Below are 22,161 nucleotides of genomic sequence, written 5' to 3'. Positions count from 1 at the left end.
ACACTGTGGGTTGGTAACTCATAACCTATGGATTACTGTGAGGTGTTGCCTGGAATGCTTCCTTGTCTTGTTCAGAGACACAAAGAATTAAGCATGAAAGCTGCATCTGGCAGTGAGAGGACTATGGCATTGCACTACCTCAGGAACTTTTCCCATGGTTTGATACAAGTCAGGACAACTGTTGTAGCTGAGTAAGATCGTATCCGGAGTTGTCTTTCTCTAGATTGCATCACCTATTTATTAGCTCCCATATCTGAATACATAATGTTGATTGCATGGGGCAGAGTTTTTGGAGACAAGTAAAAAAGGTTGCAAAGGACACTTAAAGGTTTTGAAAGATCCTATTGAACTTTTCCTATTTTCCCTAGGAACAGGCAAACTCCTACAAAGTTCTTGGTGTGTGCAATACCTGAAATTAAAGAAAAAGTGCAGTGAGTTTTTTACTTTTCCCACATTGGAACAATCTTATACTTGGAAATATATGAAGGTCAGGGAGTGGAAGACTTTTTGTTACCAACGTTTGTTGCTTCTGACTTTACTTCAAGAAATAACAAATTCCTTATTATGCTTTGCTTATAAAAGAATGGATGTCACAAAAACAAGCAAAGAAGAAATTTACAAGAAACTAATATTAAGAACATAGTCATCTATCCAAATTAGGGGTTGGAACTTTTAAAGTCCTCTCCAATCCAAACCATTCTATGATTCTATGAAATGTAGAAGCCATTTTTTTTTTGCATAAGACCTCATTTGAAATCAAAAGGAAAAAGAAAAGTTGCTGAATTGTGGCAGAGAAGCAGTTAAAATCTATAACTGTTTTCATTGAGACGTCTAGTTTGCCAAAGTTGTTATTCCCAAAGCGTATCATACTTGCCAGTTCTTTATCGGATTTGACAGAGGATGATCTAAAAAAAAATAGGCAGGAACAGCAATGTCACCCTAAAAAGTCATTAACTGCTTGTGTTGTTTACAGTATGTAGCTGTGAGTACAGCCAATTCTACATTTGCTAAATCCTGTGGTATCTCTTTATTTCAACAAATTCATCTCTATGTTTGCAAAAACCTGTGTATTTCTTTATTTCAACAAATTCTAGAATGAAAATTACAAAATCACAGTCCATTACAAAATGTATAGTAATAAATGTTAATAGTATCATTATTTGTATTTTCAATATTACTAATCAAAGTTTAATTTTATTTTCTTGAGAGAGACACAAATAGTTCAAATTTACTTGCATAATAGTAAGCAGCAACAGAAAAATACTGAGCTTAAAATTATTTCTAATCACAGTAAAATAAATAAAATATTATCATAGACTTTTTTTTAAAAAAAGGCAGACCCAGGCAATACAATATTCTAATCATAATATAGTTATTATAGCTTATTTACGCTTTACTTTTTTATAAAATCTTCACTCTGACAAGGACTGCAGTTCTTACAGTACAGCAAAGATGTTGTATGGTATTTTATCTGTGCTGAGCAGACACATGCAGAAAAGAGTGTTTGGGGGAGTCTAAGAAAAATTTGCTGAGCAAAGTTCCAAGGGACTAATGGGTGCACTTCCAAGCATTCACTGCCAGATTTAAATCAGGAGAATGATCCATCTGTTGTTTACAAGTTCAGCTGGCCATATCTTTTAAGGTCATTGTGTTGACACCTGTGCCAGCTGGATCCCACACCTATTTTTTTCACATCTGAGTCCTGTACATAGATATCAAGAATGTGTGATGAGAAGATGCTGCCTCTTTGTTTTAGTTTAAAATTAAACCCAAAACCAACCAACCAAACCTCAAAACACAATCAAACAAAAAGAAAATTATTTATATGTAATTTTCCTATTTCTTGCTGTGTTTCCCCATCAAGGACTTTCAGTTTCAAACTGCACAGAGATGCATAAATAGTTCATGAGTGAAGTGCATAAGTCTCTGGACAGGTGATGGAGATAACACGATGCATTTCATTTGCTGCTGGTCTTCTTTAGGTAGAGCAGGTTAGTACAATAGCAATTTATCTGAAGATGAAATTGAAGTGGAGAGTCACATGGCAAATATAAAAAACCCTTTCATTTGAAGGATTGTGGTAATCTGGATAAATTATACTGTCAGGGAAGGTGCACACCTAAGGAAATGAGAAAGGGAGCAAGGGAGAAGAGAATGGTGTAAAAATGGCTGCACCACAAGTGTCTTACACAATTCTATCTGAAGTCACTTGATGGATTTTGAAACATTTTGCTTTGTTATCCTCGATACATTTGTAACAAGAATAAGTTACTGGCCTCATTTGGAGCAGTATAGTCTCTGTGTTTACATTACAAATGTTCAACTTCTATTCTATGAATGTAGCTCTTCTACCTGGAGAAGAGTGGTCCAGGCTCTGCTACACAGTTTGTTTGCTTCTGAAAATTTCTTTTGATGTGAGCCACACAAGTTATGCTGGCTGAAGGACTGTTTTGTACAATGAGAACCTTCATAATTTAGGACCTGATCCAGTTTATGGGGTGGAATTCTCTGCTGGTTTTGCAGGCATTAAGTATTATGACTTTTTTTCTCCTCTCACCACAACTTCCCAGAAATTTAAAGATGAACACGTATAAGATTTGAGGGAATTTTCCTTGAAAAGTAGTGGAAAACATTGACCTTTTGCTTAAACTCATTCTGGAAATATTTAGCCTCAGGAGATATATTTTTGGGCAATTGTGATCATATAAAAACAGGATGCTAAGATTAAATCCCTTATGTAACTTTTATTGCAGCTTCAACTACCATGAAGGCTATAATTATGAGTGTAGTTCTTGTTGATTGTGAAAAGGTCCCTGAGCAACATGCTTCTTTATGTATTCAGCGAAATGAAATAATTACAGAGCTAACATCAACTATTCTTCTGTGGAGCCTCTTCCATTGTTCCATATTCTTTTGAAATAATGAAGACACTGAAAATTACAGTTAAGAAATCTACTTTTTATCATTAGGATTCAAAATTAATTTTTGAATGTTAATTTTGTGTATCTCTCTCAATATATTACTTTAACAATCTTACTCTTATTTCTGCACAACATTTTATTAACCATATTGGTTCATTTTGAAGAATATCCTTAGACAATTTTTGTTCAAAGGAAGTTTCCATCCAGCTTGTATACACAGACATGAACAGTCCTAGATGGATGTTGGGAAGATGATTTTTTGGTTTGCTTGCTTTGCTTTAATCATATAATAAAATTTAATGTTTATTTGATGAGTAGGTTTTTATGAATTCCTGTCATTTACTAAGAATGAGTATAACAGAGCTAGGAAAAGGCAGAACTACAATGCTAGAAGTTATTAAAGAAAAATCAAGTCCTGTATTTCTAAAGTTTGGCACTGAAAATTGTAACATTTCACAGTGTTTGATGCTATGTCTGTATGTCAGCAGCTCATTTTAAGAGGGTAATTATAGCATTTCCTTAATTTCATTATGCAGACAGTCCACAAAGAACAATTCCTTGAATTTAACCCTGACTCCTGCAGAACATGCTCAGAGCACCAGAGAAATATTCTAAGGAGATAAATAATTTTGCATTTAGATCTGCATTTAGACTTTCTTCAGTAACTAATGAAAGGGGTCATTAACTAAAGAAACAAAGATATTGATTAGTTACTTATTTAATCTTTTTTTCCATGGATAGAAGATGATTTTGGGGATCGGGGGCTTTACCATCCTATTATGAAAGATTACACATTAATACATTTGTATAGGGACTAAATGAATGCTTCATGGTAAGCTTAGTCTCAATCATCCTTACTTTTTAGTATTTAATTTTGCATCCTAACCTTCCTCTTAATGTAACATGTATGGGAATTTTCCTGCATGTACATTTAAACATATACATGAGCAGAATAACCTTGATGGTGTTAAGGTGTCTTAAAAGACAACCATGGTCATTGGTATTTTGGTTTTGTACATCTGTTCTTTAAACTGTTAATCAGGTGTAACAGGTCATTGCTCTGAACTAATTTGATTATATAGTATCATACTGTCAAGCCTGTGCATAGAAGATATGAAACCAAATTAGACAGTTAATTATGATTGTTACTTCTGCAATCCACTGGAATTCTATTTGCAGGTTTTCTGTTCCTCTTTAAAGAGGTATTTCCTTCAAAGAAGATGGTTTGACAAAAATGACATGTAACCAAACTCAACAGGTGTTTTTACATATACCAAATTGCTGTCTTCATCGTGACTACTAAAGGGGAGATCAGTAATTAATGATCCAATTACTAGTTTACAAAGGCTTTTATTGCAGTGTCAAGGTGATGAAAAACCCTCTTGCACTGTTTTTTTTTGCTGCCACTACAGCTTACTGAATCAGCAGATGCACAGCATGTTTTTAGACCATTTATGGCATGTGTGCTGCCAGGGACAGATGATACTTTGGATTTACTGCTGTGATTAAACTCTTACTTCTTAAATCAAATCATATCATTTTAACAGTGAAATGAACGTACGTTGTGTTTCCTGCAGTTTAGATTTGAGAAGGTAGCACGTTAAAAATTACGCTTGTTTAGACAATCAGAAAGATATTGGTATTCCACATGTGAAATGTTAGATCAGGTTAGATATTGTTTTGACTATTTTACACGACTGTTTCACTTGAAAATTTAATTTTTTTAAAATTTATTATTATCGTTGTTGTTGAACTATTCAATTAGAAAAACAGATACATTTTTTATGTATTGGTTATTTCATACTGAAAAATCATAAGATTAGTACTTGTTAATATCACTTTTTGGTAGCAAGATGTCAGTGACCCTGAGTGGAATTAGTGGAGAGAAAAGAAAAAGATGTGATCAATTGAACAGCTGGCCGATCCTCAGTCATAATATGTGGATGGCTGTTGGGCTGATGATGGAAATTGATTCTAGATAATGGTGTGTCTCTGATAGGAGACATCTCTATGTTAGTAATGTCTCCTTTCATTAGGATTAGGTCTACATGATTTTGGCAATAAAATATAGAAAACTATTGTGAATAAATATGTTTCTTTAAAACTAAGCTAAGAAGATATTCTTTCCTGACATGTTCACTCTTTCAGCTTTTCTTATGATTGATTGTTCTCTTGATGAAATTAAGACAGCTCTATCATGAGTACAACTGACATGTTGAGTTTATGTCCTTGTTTGTGAATTTGACATCATGCCTCATGAAGAATCCCTTCCTTTGCTGTATTTCATGATTTCCCATTGTCTTCACTTTGCAAATTTGAGGCTTACTTAGTAATTAAGATACTCTAATTCAGAGTAGCTTAGGGTTATTTTCTGTAATAATTAGTGTTGACATCAAAACAGTAAAGCTTGAAAGTAAATAAGTACACAATATAAGTTTTTTTTTCAGGCGTTTTTTGTTGATTTATTTTTTCTGTTGCTAATAAATATTAGAAGGAACTATGCATGTAGAAAGCACTACTATAGACCCCCTGTCAGCAAATGTTAATTTCTAAAAGAAGTTTAAATGCACCTGGTTAAACACTGCCCCTCAAAGGCAGAGGGCTCATATGTCTGTCCAAATAGAAATATGTTCACATTCAGGATTCAGTATGTGTCCATTAAATCCTTTGGCCCTGAGACTTCCAGTTGCCAGCCTTGTTGGAGATACTCTGATAGTCATTTTGGCAAAGTCACAACTTCAGGATGTAAAAAAAGTATATATCTGTGCAAAAGCTGAGTATAGAGTAAGCCAGCACAAAGTGAACTGCATAATCAAATATGTCTACTAATGCTAAATAGTTTCCCTGAAGCTACTTATTTAACCAAGCCTATTTGAGTGAGTATATATAAAATGGTAATGAAAAGAAAAGTCTCATGGCAATAGGTACCATGAGCACACAGGACCCAAACCTGTTTCCTAAACTGTGAGCTATTTCTCACAAATTTCCATAGTGCTCCAGTAACGAGCCATGTTCACTTCCAGGAGGCTATAAGGCTCGTTTCCAACTGATTTGTCAGGTTTTACTGTTACCTTGCTGTTGGCAGCAAGACAGTTGAATTTGCCTGGACTATTTTCAAAGTTTGCGAAAGGAATTCATTTTGCATGTGCAGATTGGTTCCTAGTTGTGCAACAGCTCCAACACATCATAGAACCACTGGATCTTCTGTGCTTCCTTAGCAGTGGTTTTCCAAGGTGACTCATTTTTCTGAGTCAGTGATTGTGGAAATGTAGGGTTTTTTCTCACCTTCCAGACGCCAATTAATTCCTGTATTCATTAGATCCAAGAACTCATTAACTTTCAGTAGATTAATCTATGAAAAGAGGTGTGTTCATTGAGCACTGCCCCTACCTGGGCTGTCTGGTTTTAATTGACAAGAATATCATCTCAGCGTTACATAAAATGGAGCTGTTGAAACAAGGGCCAGATATGGGATTCTTTAATAAGATTAACAGGTTTTATTCTCCCCTGTATTACTAGTAGTGCTTGTCTCTTTAATGGGTCCCTCATTCAGATGTAGACAATCTGGTATTGCTGATGCTGGTTCCAAGCCTGAGATGGTAAAGAACTTGCACGAGGCTGTTGGTTGCAACCCTAAGGTGAAGGGATGCATGGTTATTACAGATCAGCAGGGAAGATATGTGAGGTCAGCCCACGAGCATATATATCGTCTTTGCAGATGTGAATAGGGAAGAAAAAGAAAAGAAAAAGGCATATTGTTAGTAAATTGCTTTTGATTACTTACTACTGGGCACGATCCAGAAATAGTCTTATCTAAGCTTTCCAGTATTGTTTTCTTTTGTATTCTCCTGAAAAAATTTCCTTTTTCAGGCCTAGGCTCAAAAGTTCCTGCTGAAAGAAGGAAGTAAAAAAGTGAAAATGCTACAAGTAAGGTCAAAAGTAATTTGGAGTCAACATCTTCCTAAGGCAAAATCTTAAAGACAGTCACACAAGAGAGAAATCCATAGGATATCACGCTTAGTTTGTTCCAGATTTTCCTAATCTTACTGGAAATAGAGTAGCAGGGAATAAATGACAAACGTGTATAAATCTGAAATACTTGAATAAGATAACAACTGGGATGCCAGTATAAAATTTCTGGCTGTTTCCCATAAATTCTTAACAGTACCAGTCCATTTTCTTGGTGGCTGAGTGTGAGTTTTTGTGCTGGATCACATGATAGAGGCTGTGTTGTGGCATACAGGGTCACACTCCAGGTATCATGTGAGAGACATGGTTGTAAGTGTATAAGGTCATTTATTTTGTGCGCTATGCAGTGACTCAAAGCATCCCTTCCAGTGGGAGTCTGGTGAGTGTTGACTTCCATTAAGAAATTACTCCAATAGCTTTCTACAGGAAGTGGACAATTTATCATACAAATGTATTTGCCATATTGATATGCTTTCTTTCAATTTATTCCAAGGAAAGACATTTATCAAAATATATTTGACTAACAGACTGAGCCTAATTTTGTTTTAGAAAATGTAATTTTGAAGAAAGTCTTTCCTGCAATTTAAATCCTTCCAGCAAAACATACTTCAAAAAATACTTCCAGTAAATATTCTTCTATTAATAGTGATCCTAAGTCTCAGGCCCAGAAAGAGAACCAGAAAGAACTAGACAAGCTGCAACCCTTTCCCCCTTTACATTAGATTAGCCTTTTTGTTAAGAATAATGTGTTTTCTCTTAAGCAGTACCTGTAGTAGTTGAAAACAAGGTTATACACTTTTTGAAGGTAAACCAGGATCTTCAATTTTAGTAAAGTTTTCCCCTAAACAATATCACTTACAAAAAAAAAATAAATTCAAGATATTTTAAAATTCTTATTGAATAACCCATGTGGACCAGAGATGTTTCTTTGGTAGCAATATCTCTGTTCAATGCCAGCATGCTCCCAATGTCATCATTCTTTCCGCATGGGTATGCATTGTTTAGTGCTCCTGCCTCCCCCAGTCTATTCTCTCACGTGCCTTGTGGGATGCAGCACTCTCCTATTCACAATATTCTTCCAAGTCTGTAGATTGTCTTTTCTTTCTTTCTTTCTTGGCCATTAGAAATTCAAGTGTTTATGGATGTTCACCATTAACAAGGGCAGTTATGCAAGATCACAAAAAATTGCTCTTAGACCCTTTATCATGTGTAGAGGTCCTATAAATCTGCAGATTCATATATGAAAGCTGAGATTCCACCTGATTAAATATAAACTCCCACAAACTCGGGTGGGTTTGCTAATAATGTTGACGTATTTTACAGTCATTGAATGCGCTTCTTGAATACACTTCTTGAATTCATGTCAGGCCTAAAGTGGATATATAAAGTAGGCCTGATGAATGGAGACAAGAGTAGCTGGTTTAGATATAGAAATCTAAAACTACCTGAGGTGATTGTGGGTGTCTCTACTTTTCAGGTGAGGGACACTTTCCTACTTATTACAACAATCTGCTAGTATTCTAAGCTCCACATCAGAAGTCTCTGCTGAACTGTGCACAGTGATTTTCTTAGTGCTTATGGCTGTCAAGATCCTGTATAGAAGCATGATTGCACTACTTCATCTTTGACTTCTCTTAAACACTGCAGCACTGAATCTCACAAGCAGGTCATAGTCTGCTTTCTTGGAGATCTGACAAAAGTCCTCCCAGATCTTTTGCATTTAATTACCTGGTTGCCCTGAGACTTCCCTGCCCCTTGTAGTAAGGCTATGCAGGCCTTTACGTATAGCTCCTAGCATAGTTGCTACTGATTTACATAGTCGGGGCTAAGTACAAACATCAGAGAATGCTCTACGGTTTCCTTATCACTAGTGAAGATTGATACATTTTCCTCCTAATTGCTGCATTCCTCTGTATTGCACATATTAAAAGTCAAGTCTGTATTTCATATCCTTTACATAAAGAACAGCTTCTCTTTTTTTTTGTTTTGGTAGGACCAGATCCTTCGGATATTTGCTTAGGCTGTTCCATGTTGAAAGTTGACAAATTCAGAGGAATAATTATTTCCCAACAAGAAATGTTGAAACACATGATAGGAATTTTCAAAGCCTGCTATAAGACCTGCAAGAAGATGCTTCTTTTTGTTATCAGTGCTCAAACTGCATTAGTGACTGTGTTGAAAAATATTTCTGTACTTTACATGCACCAGACAGCTTTGCATTTGTTCCTGCACCAAAAGCTAGCATGTCCCTGAAGTGTCCAGAGCTGACAAAGCAATTGTTTAAGCTCTCACATAATCACCTCCAGGCAATTCGGGCTGTGTAGCTCCTCTTTGGAGTCACCCACTGTGTGGCAGTCTAGATGGATAGTACTGCAAGCACAAAAAGTAACCTCCTTAAATGAAAGTTCTTCAGTAGCTGTAGTCCACTTTTTACTCCTCTCCAGAGCCCTTCTGGTACAGGGCTGCACTGGGAGCCTTTCAGTTAAGAGGAGGATGAAGAGACAGGAATGTGCTCAGCTCACTCTAGTCTTATGCTGAAAATTAGCTTTGAGGGGAAATGTATTAACTCATTTGCAAGGTTAAATTGTTTGTAGTTTTGAGTAATGACATGTGTGTACCATCATTGGCTCAACTAGCCAGTATGTAGTATGTGTTCAGTGTACAATATGCAGTCAAGTAAGACTTCTCAGGTTGAAGAATTTAAAGTTATATGACCTGGTTTTTTTTGGCAGTGAGATTTGAACTTGAGAAAAGGTTTTTGGTTTATTTGGTTCAAAGCAAGATGATGTTTTCAGTTTACTAAGGTTAGTTAGAAAGGGTCATTCTTATATCCTATGTGAAGATTTTGAGCACCCTAGAGCATCAAAATGACTCTGTATATGTAGAATAGCCAATTAAATTGAGTGGTTTATGTCTAAACTATTTGGAAAATGGGTTTGAACTTGATCATGAACTTAGACAACACTCAAAGAGTAGACACATACCATGTAGATTACATGCAGATTCCTTAATGTCTTATGAAAGATGCTCAATTGCCATATTTCTGTGTGGGAAAGCCATTCTAAGAAGGAAAAAAATAACAAACCCAAAACATTAAAATATAGGGGAAACAGAAATTAACTGAAACTCTTTTAAAATATACACTGACATTTCAAGTTCCCGTTGCTATAGGAAGGTCCCATTGCTGTGGGTTCCTGGATATAGAAGAAAATATTTTCCTCTGCCTGTTTGGTTTTATCTAAAGAAAATAAGTAAAACAAACCAAACATCAGTAAGCTTACAAAGGTTTCAGCTTAACACTGTTTATACAGAACAGCTAGGCCACTGATGTGATTTTTCTCCCAACCTGATTTGTTCATGCAAACTTTCCACATACAAATAGAGCTCATTGACCTTAATAAGAGCAGATCTCACATATGTCCTTTCTTATATCCAGCTGCACTCCTGGACTCATGAAGCATCTGAATGCTCTTATAATGACATTGTCTCAGATTGTATCTTGCTTAGTAATATATTAGTTCCTTTTTCATGAAAGATGGCTTTGATATTATAACTTATATAGTTTATCAGGGAGGTAGTATTTTTTTCCTGAGTGATTACTGCTTCATAACCTAAATGTACATATTCTTAATAATAAGGCATCTTCTATTGTGGAAGAGAAATATCTAAGGGAGAAGCAAGTGCATTCTCTGGTATTCACAATTAAAACTACTGTGTCTTTGTTACAGACAGATTATGGTTTAACAATTTTTCTTGTAGGCAAACGAGAAGAAGAACAGGATTTCAAAAATCACTTACCTAGACAAGATTTTAATATTTAACAGACTTGTACTGAAAAATTTATGTCCAGGGATTTTATCAAGCCATTCATTGTAACTCAAAAGGTGTGGTTATACTAAGCCATACATACCTCTCATAGAAATGTATTAAGCTACAGGGCTTCCAGACAGCCATCCTTTATTAACTTTTGTACTATTTAGGCCTGTCATTTAGATCACTTAATGCAGTGTTAAGGGCAAAATCTGTAAGATCTACAAGGGCTTTGTAATTTCTAATTTCTACGACAATTTTTTGGAAACATATGAACTACATATTGTAATAGAGAAAATAATACAGATAAAACCAGAAGTCTTTGGATAGAGTTGTTACTTATTTTCATTTAATTTTCATTTTATAAATACCAAATAATTAGTATTTACTCACACTAAATGAGACACAACTAAAATAAAAACAAAGTCAGCTTTCTGCATATTGATTGAAAAAGAGAAAGGAAAATGTTAGAGCAAGAAGTGGGAGGTTCAACTTTGTGAGTGTTCCTCTGCGCGGGTTTAGGTTAGGGCTTATCATTTGATGAAGAGTAAATGTTTTTGCAAAATAACTGAATTTTTAAAAATATAAGTAATCTCTATATGTTAGTGCCTTGGGTATGCTGGGCTAAATGTGTCTAATCTTTAACACATATAGTATGTGGATGGACCATACATTAATACCCATGTGACAGGACTCTTGGCATAAGCAGAAATCAGTTACATCAGAAGCTGAGCCTGGGACTAATGTTTAAAGGCCCCAGGTAATATGTAAAAAGGGAATACATAGACTGGAACTCTTGCTATCATCTGGTTATCTCTAAATGTATATTTATGAGGAAGAGCTAGATCTTCATAAACTCACTGATGATTTCACTCAGTACCCCTGAAGCAATGTCTGGAGGCAGAGGTAAGACTGGAAATTCCTCGGAAGAAGTACATTTAGCAAAATGTTATTAGCTTTCAGAAGAATATTTCTTTCCCCTTTAGCAGGATAGCCATGCTTTTATCTGTAATACAGTCAAGATGTTAACATGCATGGCAAAGAAGTTTTGCTATGAATTTCCCATTTTTAAATTCCTTTAAAATTCGTTTCAAGAATCAAGAAGCATAGTTAATAGATTTACAGCAGACCTAAGTATTACGTAGAAAATATAAATGAATTAGGGCTTCAAAATAATTTTATGAGGTCACTTTAACAGTGTTTTTATGAAAGAAAAGGCTATTTTATACACTAGAATATTTCTACAACGCATAAGAGACAAAGTGTTCAGAGTGTCTTTCTGAAAATAAAGCCTTTGTATTCTGAATATTTCTTTTTTAAAATGAAAATGAGACTTGATTTTTTTCTTTTCATATAGCATATGCAAGTCTATATATTAGGAGAAGACAAGTGAAAAAAGATTATATTTGTTTATGGTACATATATCCCTCCAAGGGGATTTTACTTTTCTAAAGACTTGTTACATTTCACCACCTCACTGGTGTAGTTCCAAAGGAATAGGTTGAGTAATGTCAAAGTAGGATCTGAAGTAATGGAAATAAAAAAATATTGTTTGTGGTCTGTACTAAAGGAGCAGAGCTACTTTGCTCTAGTGTTATTTTCGTTATGAAATTTGATAGAAAACTAAACATTTGTTTCCTGCATACAGTATTATAAAAACATTTTGTAGCATATAGTAACAAAATATTTTTCATGTAACATGTAGTAACAATGGTGAGAAAAAAAGAGAAGTTTAATTATGCAAAATGTGTGGGCATAATTTACAGTTGAAAGTATCTACATGAAAGAGAATGTTTTATGAAAATACGAGTCATTCCCCAATTCTATGGACAGCAGCATTAATTTAGGCCTTTTATTTAAAACTGTTTTTCAAACCTTTCTTTCTACTATGTATCTGCCATGTAGGTTAAATTCTGATTCTATAAAATATTTATTTATTTTGTCAAAACCCTACACATTCCCAATACTAGAATTCTTCCTGATATTTAACCAGTAGACAAAGCAAAATTAATATGCTTTTATTCTAAATATATTTTCTAGATTTGTTTTTCATTTAACCTTCCTTGAAACGTCATCTACTGTACGGCGAATGCAGAGTGCCATTGCTTTAAGTATTTTAATGAAGTGATTAGAATAAATACTAATTTGTGTTAGAAAAGTAAAGAAATACGTTCCTTAAGACAGAATGGTTCCTTTAGATTATAATGAAAATTCATTCCATATTCAAATGCTTTCCCTTATGAATATCCCCTTAGAAATACAATACAATTTGCCTTTTCATTTAATTTACTGTAAGTAACTTTGTAGGGATAGTTAAAAACTCGATGATGCTTTACACTGCACATAATTTTGTGCACACATAGACACACACAAACTTGTCTCCTTCCTCAATGTTTTTCATATTCCATGTACTCTGTTGTTGGAGCCTTAACTTTTTCTTGGAAGCCCTTTGCAAGTCCAGCTGGAAGAGGTTATGAATCAGATAGGATTATCAGAAATCTTTACAGTTTTACTGTGTCTCTGTCTGTCCTTTCTTTCACCTTTCCTTTACTGCACTATCTTGTCTGTCTGATTCTCACAGGAGACATGGATTACAACTGGTTGGACCATACGTCTTGGCATAGCAGTGAGGCCTCCCCAATGTCTTTGGTGAGACATGTGGAGCCTTACCATTTAGTTTCCTTTATCATTTCACATTTCCTTAGTTTTATTTACACCTTTGCATGTTTTCTTTTTTGTATCCTTTTTTTATCCCACACCTATAGGGGACAGTCAAAAGGGAAAAAGAAAAACTAGTGAGCAGGCAGTTTTGTCGGATTCTAACACCTTATCCGAGAGGCAAAAGAAAATGGTGTGCTTTGGTGGCCACTCTTTGGAAGAGGACTTGGAATGGTCTGAGCCTCAGATAAAAGACTCTGGGGTAGATACGTGTAGTAGCACAACTCTAAACGAGGAACATAGCCATAGTGAGAAGGTACTGAGATTTTGGAGCCTGCATTTTAACCTGCTCATTTGGTCTTTGTTTGCTCTCTGTCACTCATTAAAATAGTGCATAAAAATAAAAGATAGGGTGTTTCTGGAGATATTATAGCATTTCTTAAGGTGCAGAAAAGAAAAACAAATGAAAAGTCTTTGCATGCTTGCAGCTTTTACTGTTTGGCAGCCTAAGAAAAAAAATTGAGAGGCATAAAGGAATGTTGTTCTTATCGTTGCAAAATAGCATATCATGGTATTACCTTAAAGCATGAAGTAATTAACAATAAGGATTCTACCAATTGGCTTATTTGATTTATTATGTTCAAACTCCTGGGGCTGAAATTAAATTAATAGTTTAAAGCCCAGGTGAAAAAGGGAGAAAATTGGGTCTCTCTGCACAGAAAAGTTGTTTTTCTTTTTTCCCTTTCACTGTCATGGTTGTTCATTTGTTTTGTTGCCATGCGATTTTTGTGCAGTATTGTGCAGAATTAAAAGCTTTGCCATCTGCTTTGGTATATTTTATTTTTGCTTTCTGTTTGGTGGAGATTATGATAAATCTTTTTAGAGTTATTAGTTGTAATGGGAGCAGATTTATCTGTGCCTGCTAATTTTGCATGAAATAGAGCATGAAATAGTGTTTTTCTGTGAAAAAGTACTATGATTACACAGAAGAAAATCTTAAAAAATTATTAATTATGCCAATATACAAGTATAACTGTGCCCATATGTAGTAACAGAATAATAATGTTCACTGTAGCTGTGCTTCACATGTGAAGTAATTATTCCAAGAAAGAAACAGAATGTTTAAATGAAGTAATGACTATGCCTTTTAGTGTATGTTGTAATTTTCTAAAATACGACTACTGAGAATGTAAGACACTAAATATGTTTGTCGGTCAGATAAAAATTGACACGTTTGTAATAGTGGAAAAAGAAGAAATTTTTTACATCAAAGTTTTGGTTTGAGTTAAACTTCTTTTCCAGTATTACTCTTATACTAGACTTATACAGTTGTTTTTCTCAGAACTCAGGTGTGATTGTCATTGTGTGTAGATAACTATGTATAGTTACATCTGTCAAATCAAGATGCAAAGATCATTCTAAATATTCACAAATTGGATTTAGTAAAATAGATAATGTTATTAAATATTAGACATACATTGTAATGAACTATATGTTCAAATAAATATTTTGCAGCACAGTTTTATGTCATCCTATTACATTAAATATTGTTGTAATCATAATACTTTCATGGTATTTTAAAAATATATCAGGAAATGAAAAGTATTACTGAAATATTTTTCATTAAAATCCTATTCACTGTATTTTCCATTAACACCATATGATAGCATCCAGTAACTTGGCAACCATCCAAAGATGGAGATCGTCTCATTGGTCGGATTTTGTTAAATAAGCGACTAAAAGATGGAAGTGTGCCTAGAGATTCAGGAGCAATGCTTGGATTGAAGGTTGGTAATGAATAACTTTGAAACTAACTACTCTCTTGGTTAAACTAACTACCTTTGTAATAAAAATATTCTCATATTATATAGCATATGCATGAAAATAGCAATAATATCTTGTCATTCTCAACATTTAAAGATAGACATTTTATATTCAATTACCTAGAGCAGTTTTACTGGGTCCTTGGCAGGCTCAAAAAATTGTATTTTTCTGAAAGACTAGATGTGTTTTCACAAGTATTCTGAAAATGTGTTCTTAGCAAAGTACTAATTGCATCCTTGCTAGGCAAGCCAAGTCTTGTCTTTGCTCTTCAGTATTGAGCATTGCACCATGGTACAATGCCTATTCCCCAAAAGAGAGGAGAAAAGTGAAAAATAAATTATCGCTCTTGAAGACCGGGGGACATCTGCAAATTAATGACATTTCAATACAGATCAGAGTCTGCCAATGTAATGGCCTCTTTCTGGATTTTTCTCTCTTCTGATTGTTTGATTTGCCACATTTTAAAAACACAAACCAGAAAGTTATTTAGAATTTATTGATTTTTATCATGAAATAATGTCTTCACCTCTTTTTCCTATATTCACCTCTTTTTCATGATGCAGTGCTCTTTAAATGTTATGAAGTTATTTCTAACTCACATTTTGATCTGTTTTGTGTGATACTAGTATTTTCAGTTCCAGAAATACTAGTACAAGAATGAGAATGAATTATACAGAGTGAAAGAAACAAATATATATTTATTTTGATTCCACATCCCTGTTGTGAGAAATTATTAAGAAGTTTTAATTTTCCGTTCTCTATTTAGCTCAACTCTTACTTCACTTTGGATATGCAGATTAGGCTATAGTCATATCCTATTAATAGGGATTAAATCAGTCTAGTTACTTATAACATATACTAACATGCTTTGGAAATATTTGAATTTTTTATTTAATTGACAGATATTTTTGTTTGAAGTCAGTGGACATGCCAGTTGGACATCAAATTTTGTGTTTATTTTTGTCTTAATATCAGAAAATGCAAGAGAAGCAACTAACAGTGCCATTAAGGAACACTTTTTGTTTAAACATTTATATTAAAATTTCTAAAGTCTTGTATTATTAAGATGAATTCCTTACTGAGATTCATTAATAGTTCAGATTTAAAAGTACACTGCTTTTTAATCTCAATAAACATCTGAAAAGAGTGATCAGCAGTTATTCCTGACCTTGATTTTCAAATATTTACGTATTGAAAGTAAACTAAACTGAATTTAATATTAAAAATTTTAAATCACAATGTGAAGACTGTTCAGAAACTTTAAGAATTTGAAAATTATGCAGTTATGACCGATTCTGAAGTGAATCTCCTGATTCTAAGATAAAAATGTTAAACCTCCTGAAGTTTCCCATAGAGAAATATTCAGAATCACAAGTATTTTCATCTGTCTTGCCCAACCAAAGGGAATTTCAATTATTGAGATGTCTGATGCTTAGTGTGAACATTGTGAGTTCTGTTATATTAATATAACTTTTTCCAGTTAAAAAAATATTGAAGTAAGCAGTCTAATGACCAACACCTTATAATGCTTTGGGTGGCAATTTATAATACAATGAAATACTATGCATGTATTTGCTAAAATTTAAAAGCTTTAGCATTCTGTATTTGCATTGTTTTTAAATTGTACTAATCTCCAAATTAGTAGCTTGTCCTAGCCAAAATTCTGTTGTTTTTTCTAAGTGCATCTGCCTTATCTGAGCTACATAAAACCTAAGGAAAAACTGAATTATTCTTTCTGTTGCCAGAACATTTAAGTAATTTAAAGTAATTTTCATTCTATGAAAATATTTCCTCTTTGAAACAGGTAGTAGGAGGAAAGATGACTGAATCAGGTCGACTCTGCGCATTTATCACCAAAGTTAAAAAAGGAAGCTTAGCTGATACAGTGGGGCATCTTAGACCAGGTATGTATCTACTACAGATCTATACTGCTGATTTGCTTTTCTGAAGGTGATAACAAATGAGCAAGTTTAATTAGGTATGAAATTATGTTAAATAGGTCTGATGAAATACTGCAGAATTCAAACTGACATTCAATTACTAGACCATTGCTTTTGTGAAATATATATATATATATTCTCATGTTGTTTAAAAACTATTTCAAAAATTTTGCTCATGATAATATTCCATTGATATCCTGCCCAGTCAATGTGTGATGTATATTTTATTTAGAGCAAACCAAGCTATTACAAATGTCTGAGCAGAACCAGCTTGGCTAGGAAGCTGCTTCTGTCCCAACATGCAAACCATAGATTGCTAGATTGGAGAATATTCAAGAAATATTAACTATTATCATAAAAACTATCTGAACCTTAAACTTGTAGAAGTAAATGGATCTTTAAAACAGTAAGTTGATGAGATATGCTGTTCTAAAGATGTGAATTTTCTGAAGAGCCACAACTGTCAAAGTGAGTCCGAGCTGTATCTTACTCAAAAGGGGTCCTACTGACAATATTATTGTTTCACCAAACTTTACATATATAAAGCATAAACCTTTAATACCCAGAATTTTCCTGCATGAAGGAGTTCAAATTTGTTCTACAATACAAGTTTCCCAATCCAGAAAAATGACAGTAGAATGGCTTAAATTGTCATTGTAAATGCATTCCATAACAAACTTCCTAAGCATAGTGTTATTACTGAAATTTCAGGTGATGAAGTGTTAGAATGGAATGGAAGGCTACTACAGGGAGCCACTTTTGAGGAGGTATATAACATCATTTTAGAATCCAAACCTGAGCCACAAGTGGAGCTTGTAGTTTCAAGACCAATAGGGTAAGTAATGTCATGATTTTTTGGTATTAAACATGATGAAAGTATTGCTAAATTTCCCTTTTAGGGCAGAGATATCAAACATTCATAAACACTATAAACAGTAAAACTTTTAGGCAGAATTCAGTAAACCAAGAGCATAGCTAGAATGATAGATCATATCAGTGAGTAAAAATTGGTGTGAAATCCTGTATTCTCTGAGAGAGTCCCAGGCATTATCTGCTAGGATCCCTTCTGTGGCTGTTCAGTTGGTGATCCAGCCTATATTGGCTCTTTAACTGTGGTTATACTTGTTGTTGTAATTCTTGACTGTTCATTCTTATTTTTCTATGTTTTTATAATATATATATATAATTATAGCATCATATTTGGTCTGTGGACTGATTATGTCAGCAATGTAGAATTTTCCACAAAATACCATATGCTAATGGCATAATCCATATGCTTCAGAAAGTCCTATATCCAAATTTGAATCATCTTCATCTATGGAATCTATTAAATTATTGCTTGTTATCTACTACAGAACATATCTGAATGAATAGCTAGGACTGTGTGGGATTTTTTCTTCGGTGCTTTACATTGACTATTTTTCTTATCCTTCAAACCTATCTCTCAAGGTCTAAACTTAAATTTTTCTTGCATAGCAATAGTAGCTTTGTTATATTAGACTGTGAATACTTTCCCTTCTTCATCTGTTCTTTTTCTTCCAAGTTCCTACATGCTAAGGTCATATCCATCACTTTTTTACTCCATTGGAAGTTCTATATCTGATCACACCAGGGCTGTGAAGAGGGGAGTGTTTATCACTGAATTTGAAGATACTTACAGTTGTTAAGTGTTTTCTTTTTTCCCCCTCAATATTTATTGTGATGTACATGACACAACTGGACAGGGTGCTAGGTAATCTCACCTAGGCTCCCTTTTCCGTGTGAGGTTGGACTAGATGATCTTTCAAGATCACTTCCACCCTGGGCTGGAAGGATTCTATAATTATATTTTAATAAATATATTTATCCCTGTATTTGTACACGATGCACACAATTATCATACCTTTATATATGAAAGCATGGGTAACATAACAACTAAAAACTGAGAAGTACTAAAAAATCTAGAACCCTATAATATGAGAATGGAATTTCAGTGAGGATAATTTGTTATTGTTTCAGCTATAGTAGGAATTTAATATCTTTGACACATCAGGAACTTAACATGTAGGGACTTAATTTGGCATGACAATTTTAAACAAACTTGATAATAACAATAACTGTTTTATCTTGTCAGTGATATGAGAGATTATTTCCCACAAACATATGGAATTGCAACCCCTTTAGGGTAAAGCCTGTATCATCTGTCCTATCCTTAAAAACCTTTGCATAATTTGGGAGTTGTAGGTATAATAGTAATGCTAAGGGTCAGACTACATTACTAGAAGAATACTGTTACAGAAAAAGAGATCTCAAATTCATAGAGGTGCAAATCTTTCATAATATCTCTCAAACAGAAGTCTGTAGGAAAATTTCAAGGAACCCTTCACTCATGTCTTGAATATACTCAATTTTTTTAGCTTTCTGCATTCTCTTCATTGTGTGAAACCTCCTGCATTCTTTCCTGTGCTTTTATATTTGCTGTCTGTTGTTTACCTTCCTTATCATCATGTCTTCTGTTATGTTACCATGTGCTCCACTTGCTATCACTAGACCAGCTCCTCTGTAATTCCTTACACAAAGTGATGTGGGCTCTCAAGATGCCTTCTTCCACACTAATGGCTTGCCTCATAGTCTGAAGAACTGAGAGATCAGTGATCAAGCAGTTGTTCAGTGTATTTGATTCCTAGTGTCTTTTTGCAGTAGGTGTAAAAGAGTCTCAGTGGTGAATTCTTTGCACAAATTGGTAAGGTTTTAGAATCTGGTTAGGTGTGTGTAACTATTTGGAGTCTGATATTGACAACTTCAGAAATGTCTTCCATGAGGTTCGAGCTGGTGAACTGGAAAGACCATATTCGCTTCTCAGTTTAGAAGATTTCAGTTCATAATCGAATGGACAATAGAAATTAATACCCTGTGCTTGCCCAATGAAACATAACATCATATGTTTGTGTTCTGCCCAAGGAAATAAAGTTTCAATGTATTTAAAATCATTAAAAGTTTGTATTTGCCAGGTGTCAGAAGCGATATTTATTTCAATTAGAATAATTACTACCTGATTGAAGGATTTCATTTTGCATTGAGATATATCCTATTCCTTACAGAGTCTGTTGATGGTCTCATGGCAACACACTAAATCATGCCAGAAGTCTTCAGTTACTGGCAATTAACCTAGCTGAGAACCTCTTGTCACATCCTGATATTCTGAGTACAAAAAAAATCCCAGTAAACACAATTCTTAGTTCTCTTTATTATAGGCTGAGTGCTATGAAAACTGAAAATGACAAGATAAACTGATAAAGGCAGACAAAATGGAAAGCTGTTTTACAAAAACTCAACAGGACAAAACATTCCATTTTTCCATGCTATTGATCTCTTTTTGCCATCTTAAATTGATAGCCAAGTTGCTATTAGTGTGAGCCGGCTGTTCCTTATACACAAGAACTTACATATTTTTTGCTTTCTAATTCTCAGAAATCATTAATTTGAAGTGCATGTTGTTTTCATGGTTTCTACTATTTTTAATTTGGTAGAAATGGTGCACTGTGTTTTAATAATTATGCTATACAATCTGCTTGCAGTGAAATGTATCTTAAAATGCAAGATGTCTAAAACTACTTCTGCTTCTCCTACATCTGTTTATCTCAGTGAGAGTTCCTTGCGAGAAATACCATTCACACTACCATGAAATATTGGGATCTGTATGCTTTAGCAACAGTGTTCAAAGCTTTCAAGCTTATTGTTTCTGCTACCTATAGAAAACTCATATTCAATCTGTTCACAATGATATTTGTATGTTTTCATGGTTTTATTTTCAAACTCATATGATAGAAATACTTTTTTGAAATTACAATTAAGCTAAGGAATGTGTTTCTGATTAAAGTAATAGGCGAGTATTGGATCCCTTTATAAATTCTACACATATCAAATACGCAAAATTAAATCTTTGCTTCTTCAATAGCCCTTGTGAGTTCTGACAAATTTTGTTTACTAAAACCAGAGGTTTATCCTTGTCTGCAGTGGGCACTTAGAGCAGTTGCCTGCCTTCTGATTTGCTTGAATAATTGGATACTGTGCATCAACTCACTCAATCTGCTTAGTAAAGGTGTTTTTCTAGTGAGTCTGGAAAAATTTTTGGAAAAGGTATACTAAAGGTATACTGGAAAAGCTATACTAAAGGAAGTAGATAAGTTTTATTTATATATCATACAGACTCTTTTTTCCATTGTATGAGACAGTAGATAGAGATCACTGCAAGCATTTTTCATTGACCTTTGGGGGGAGTTGATCTTGATTGAGCACCAAACACTCACTCTCTCCTTTCCCCTCCACAGAAGGACTTCTCAAAGGGAGGAAATAAGATGGAAAAGAATAGGATAGTGAGAAATAAAACCAAAACTGAACCCACCTTACCCTTACCTCCCTTCTTCCCAGGCTCAAATTCACTCCTTTGTTCCTGGTTTTTCTGCCTCCTCCTCCACCCAGCAGTGCAGAGGATGGGGAATGGGAGTTGTGGCCCAGTCTTCCTCCCCCTCCTTCTTCCTTGACCTTGGTGTCTGCAGGGATGTTTCTTTCATGGCTTTTTTTCTCACTATTTTCTCTCACAGCTGCCACACAGCTGTTTTGCTCTTTCTTAAGTACGTTGTCACAGAAGCACAGCTGCCGTGGCCAAGGAGCCACTGGGACTGGCTGTGCCCGGCACGGGGCGGCCGCCGCTGCCAGCGCAGGGCACCGGCACCCAGTGCAGCCTGGAAGAAACCAACTGTGCTGAAACACACCACCTGATTTTAAATATTGTTGCTGCTGAAACTCTTCATCTTGCTTGGTTTTGCTCAAGTACCTCTGAAATTATTTATTAATCATATTGATAGTTTTTATTAGCATACAGTAACGTTTGCCCCTCGGAGGAAGAATATGTTCCTTGGCAGGGTGTGGGTGTGGTTGGGTGCTCATTCATTGCCACTGAATGCTTTAAAATTACATGGCTGTGCACACAATTTAATACAGGTGTTGCAACATGTCCTGTATATTCAAGTAAGAAATTCTGCCAAATGAACTTGTAC

General features: G+C 34.6%; 1 protein-coding gene across 22 annotated transcripts in view; it reads left to right on the top strand.

Moving 5' to 3' along the window:
* Nucleotides 1–22,161, top strand: part of RIMS2 (regulating synaptic membrane exocytosis 2) — a 451,223-nt gene that overhangs the window by 221,246 nt on the left and 207,816 nt on the right. For 14 of the 22 annotated variants that reach the window (XM_064647007.1, XM_064647078.1, XM_064647048.1 and 11 more), the window contains 4 exons: nt 13,282–13,349; nt 15,026–15,145; nt 16,987–17,086; nt 17,834–17,957. In XM_064647007.1, the coding sequence (XP_064503077.1) occupies nt 13,282–13,349; nt 15,026–15,145; nt 16,987–17,086; nt 17,834–17,957 (412 nt within the window). Of the gene's footprint in view, nt 1–13,281; nt 13,350–13,465; nt 13,675–15,025; nt 15,146–16,986; nt 17,087–17,833; nt 17,958–22,161 lie in introns of all 22 variants that reach the window. The other 8 variants (XM_064646980.1, XM_064646989.1, XM_064646998.1 and 5 more) reach the window with 1 other exon arrangement.

The sequence above is a fragment of the Pseudopipra pipra genome, chromosome 1, assembly GCF_036250125.1.
Source record: "Pseudopipra pipra isolate bDixPip1 chromosome 1, bDixPip1.hap1, whole genome shotgun sequence".
Taxonomy (NCBI): domain Eukaryota; kingdom Metazoa; phylum Chordata; class Aves; order Passeriformes; family Pipridae; genus Pseudopipra; species Pseudopipra pipra.
Note: the sequence above shows the minus strand (reverse complement) of the source record. Positions and strands in the feature narration are given on the sequence as shown.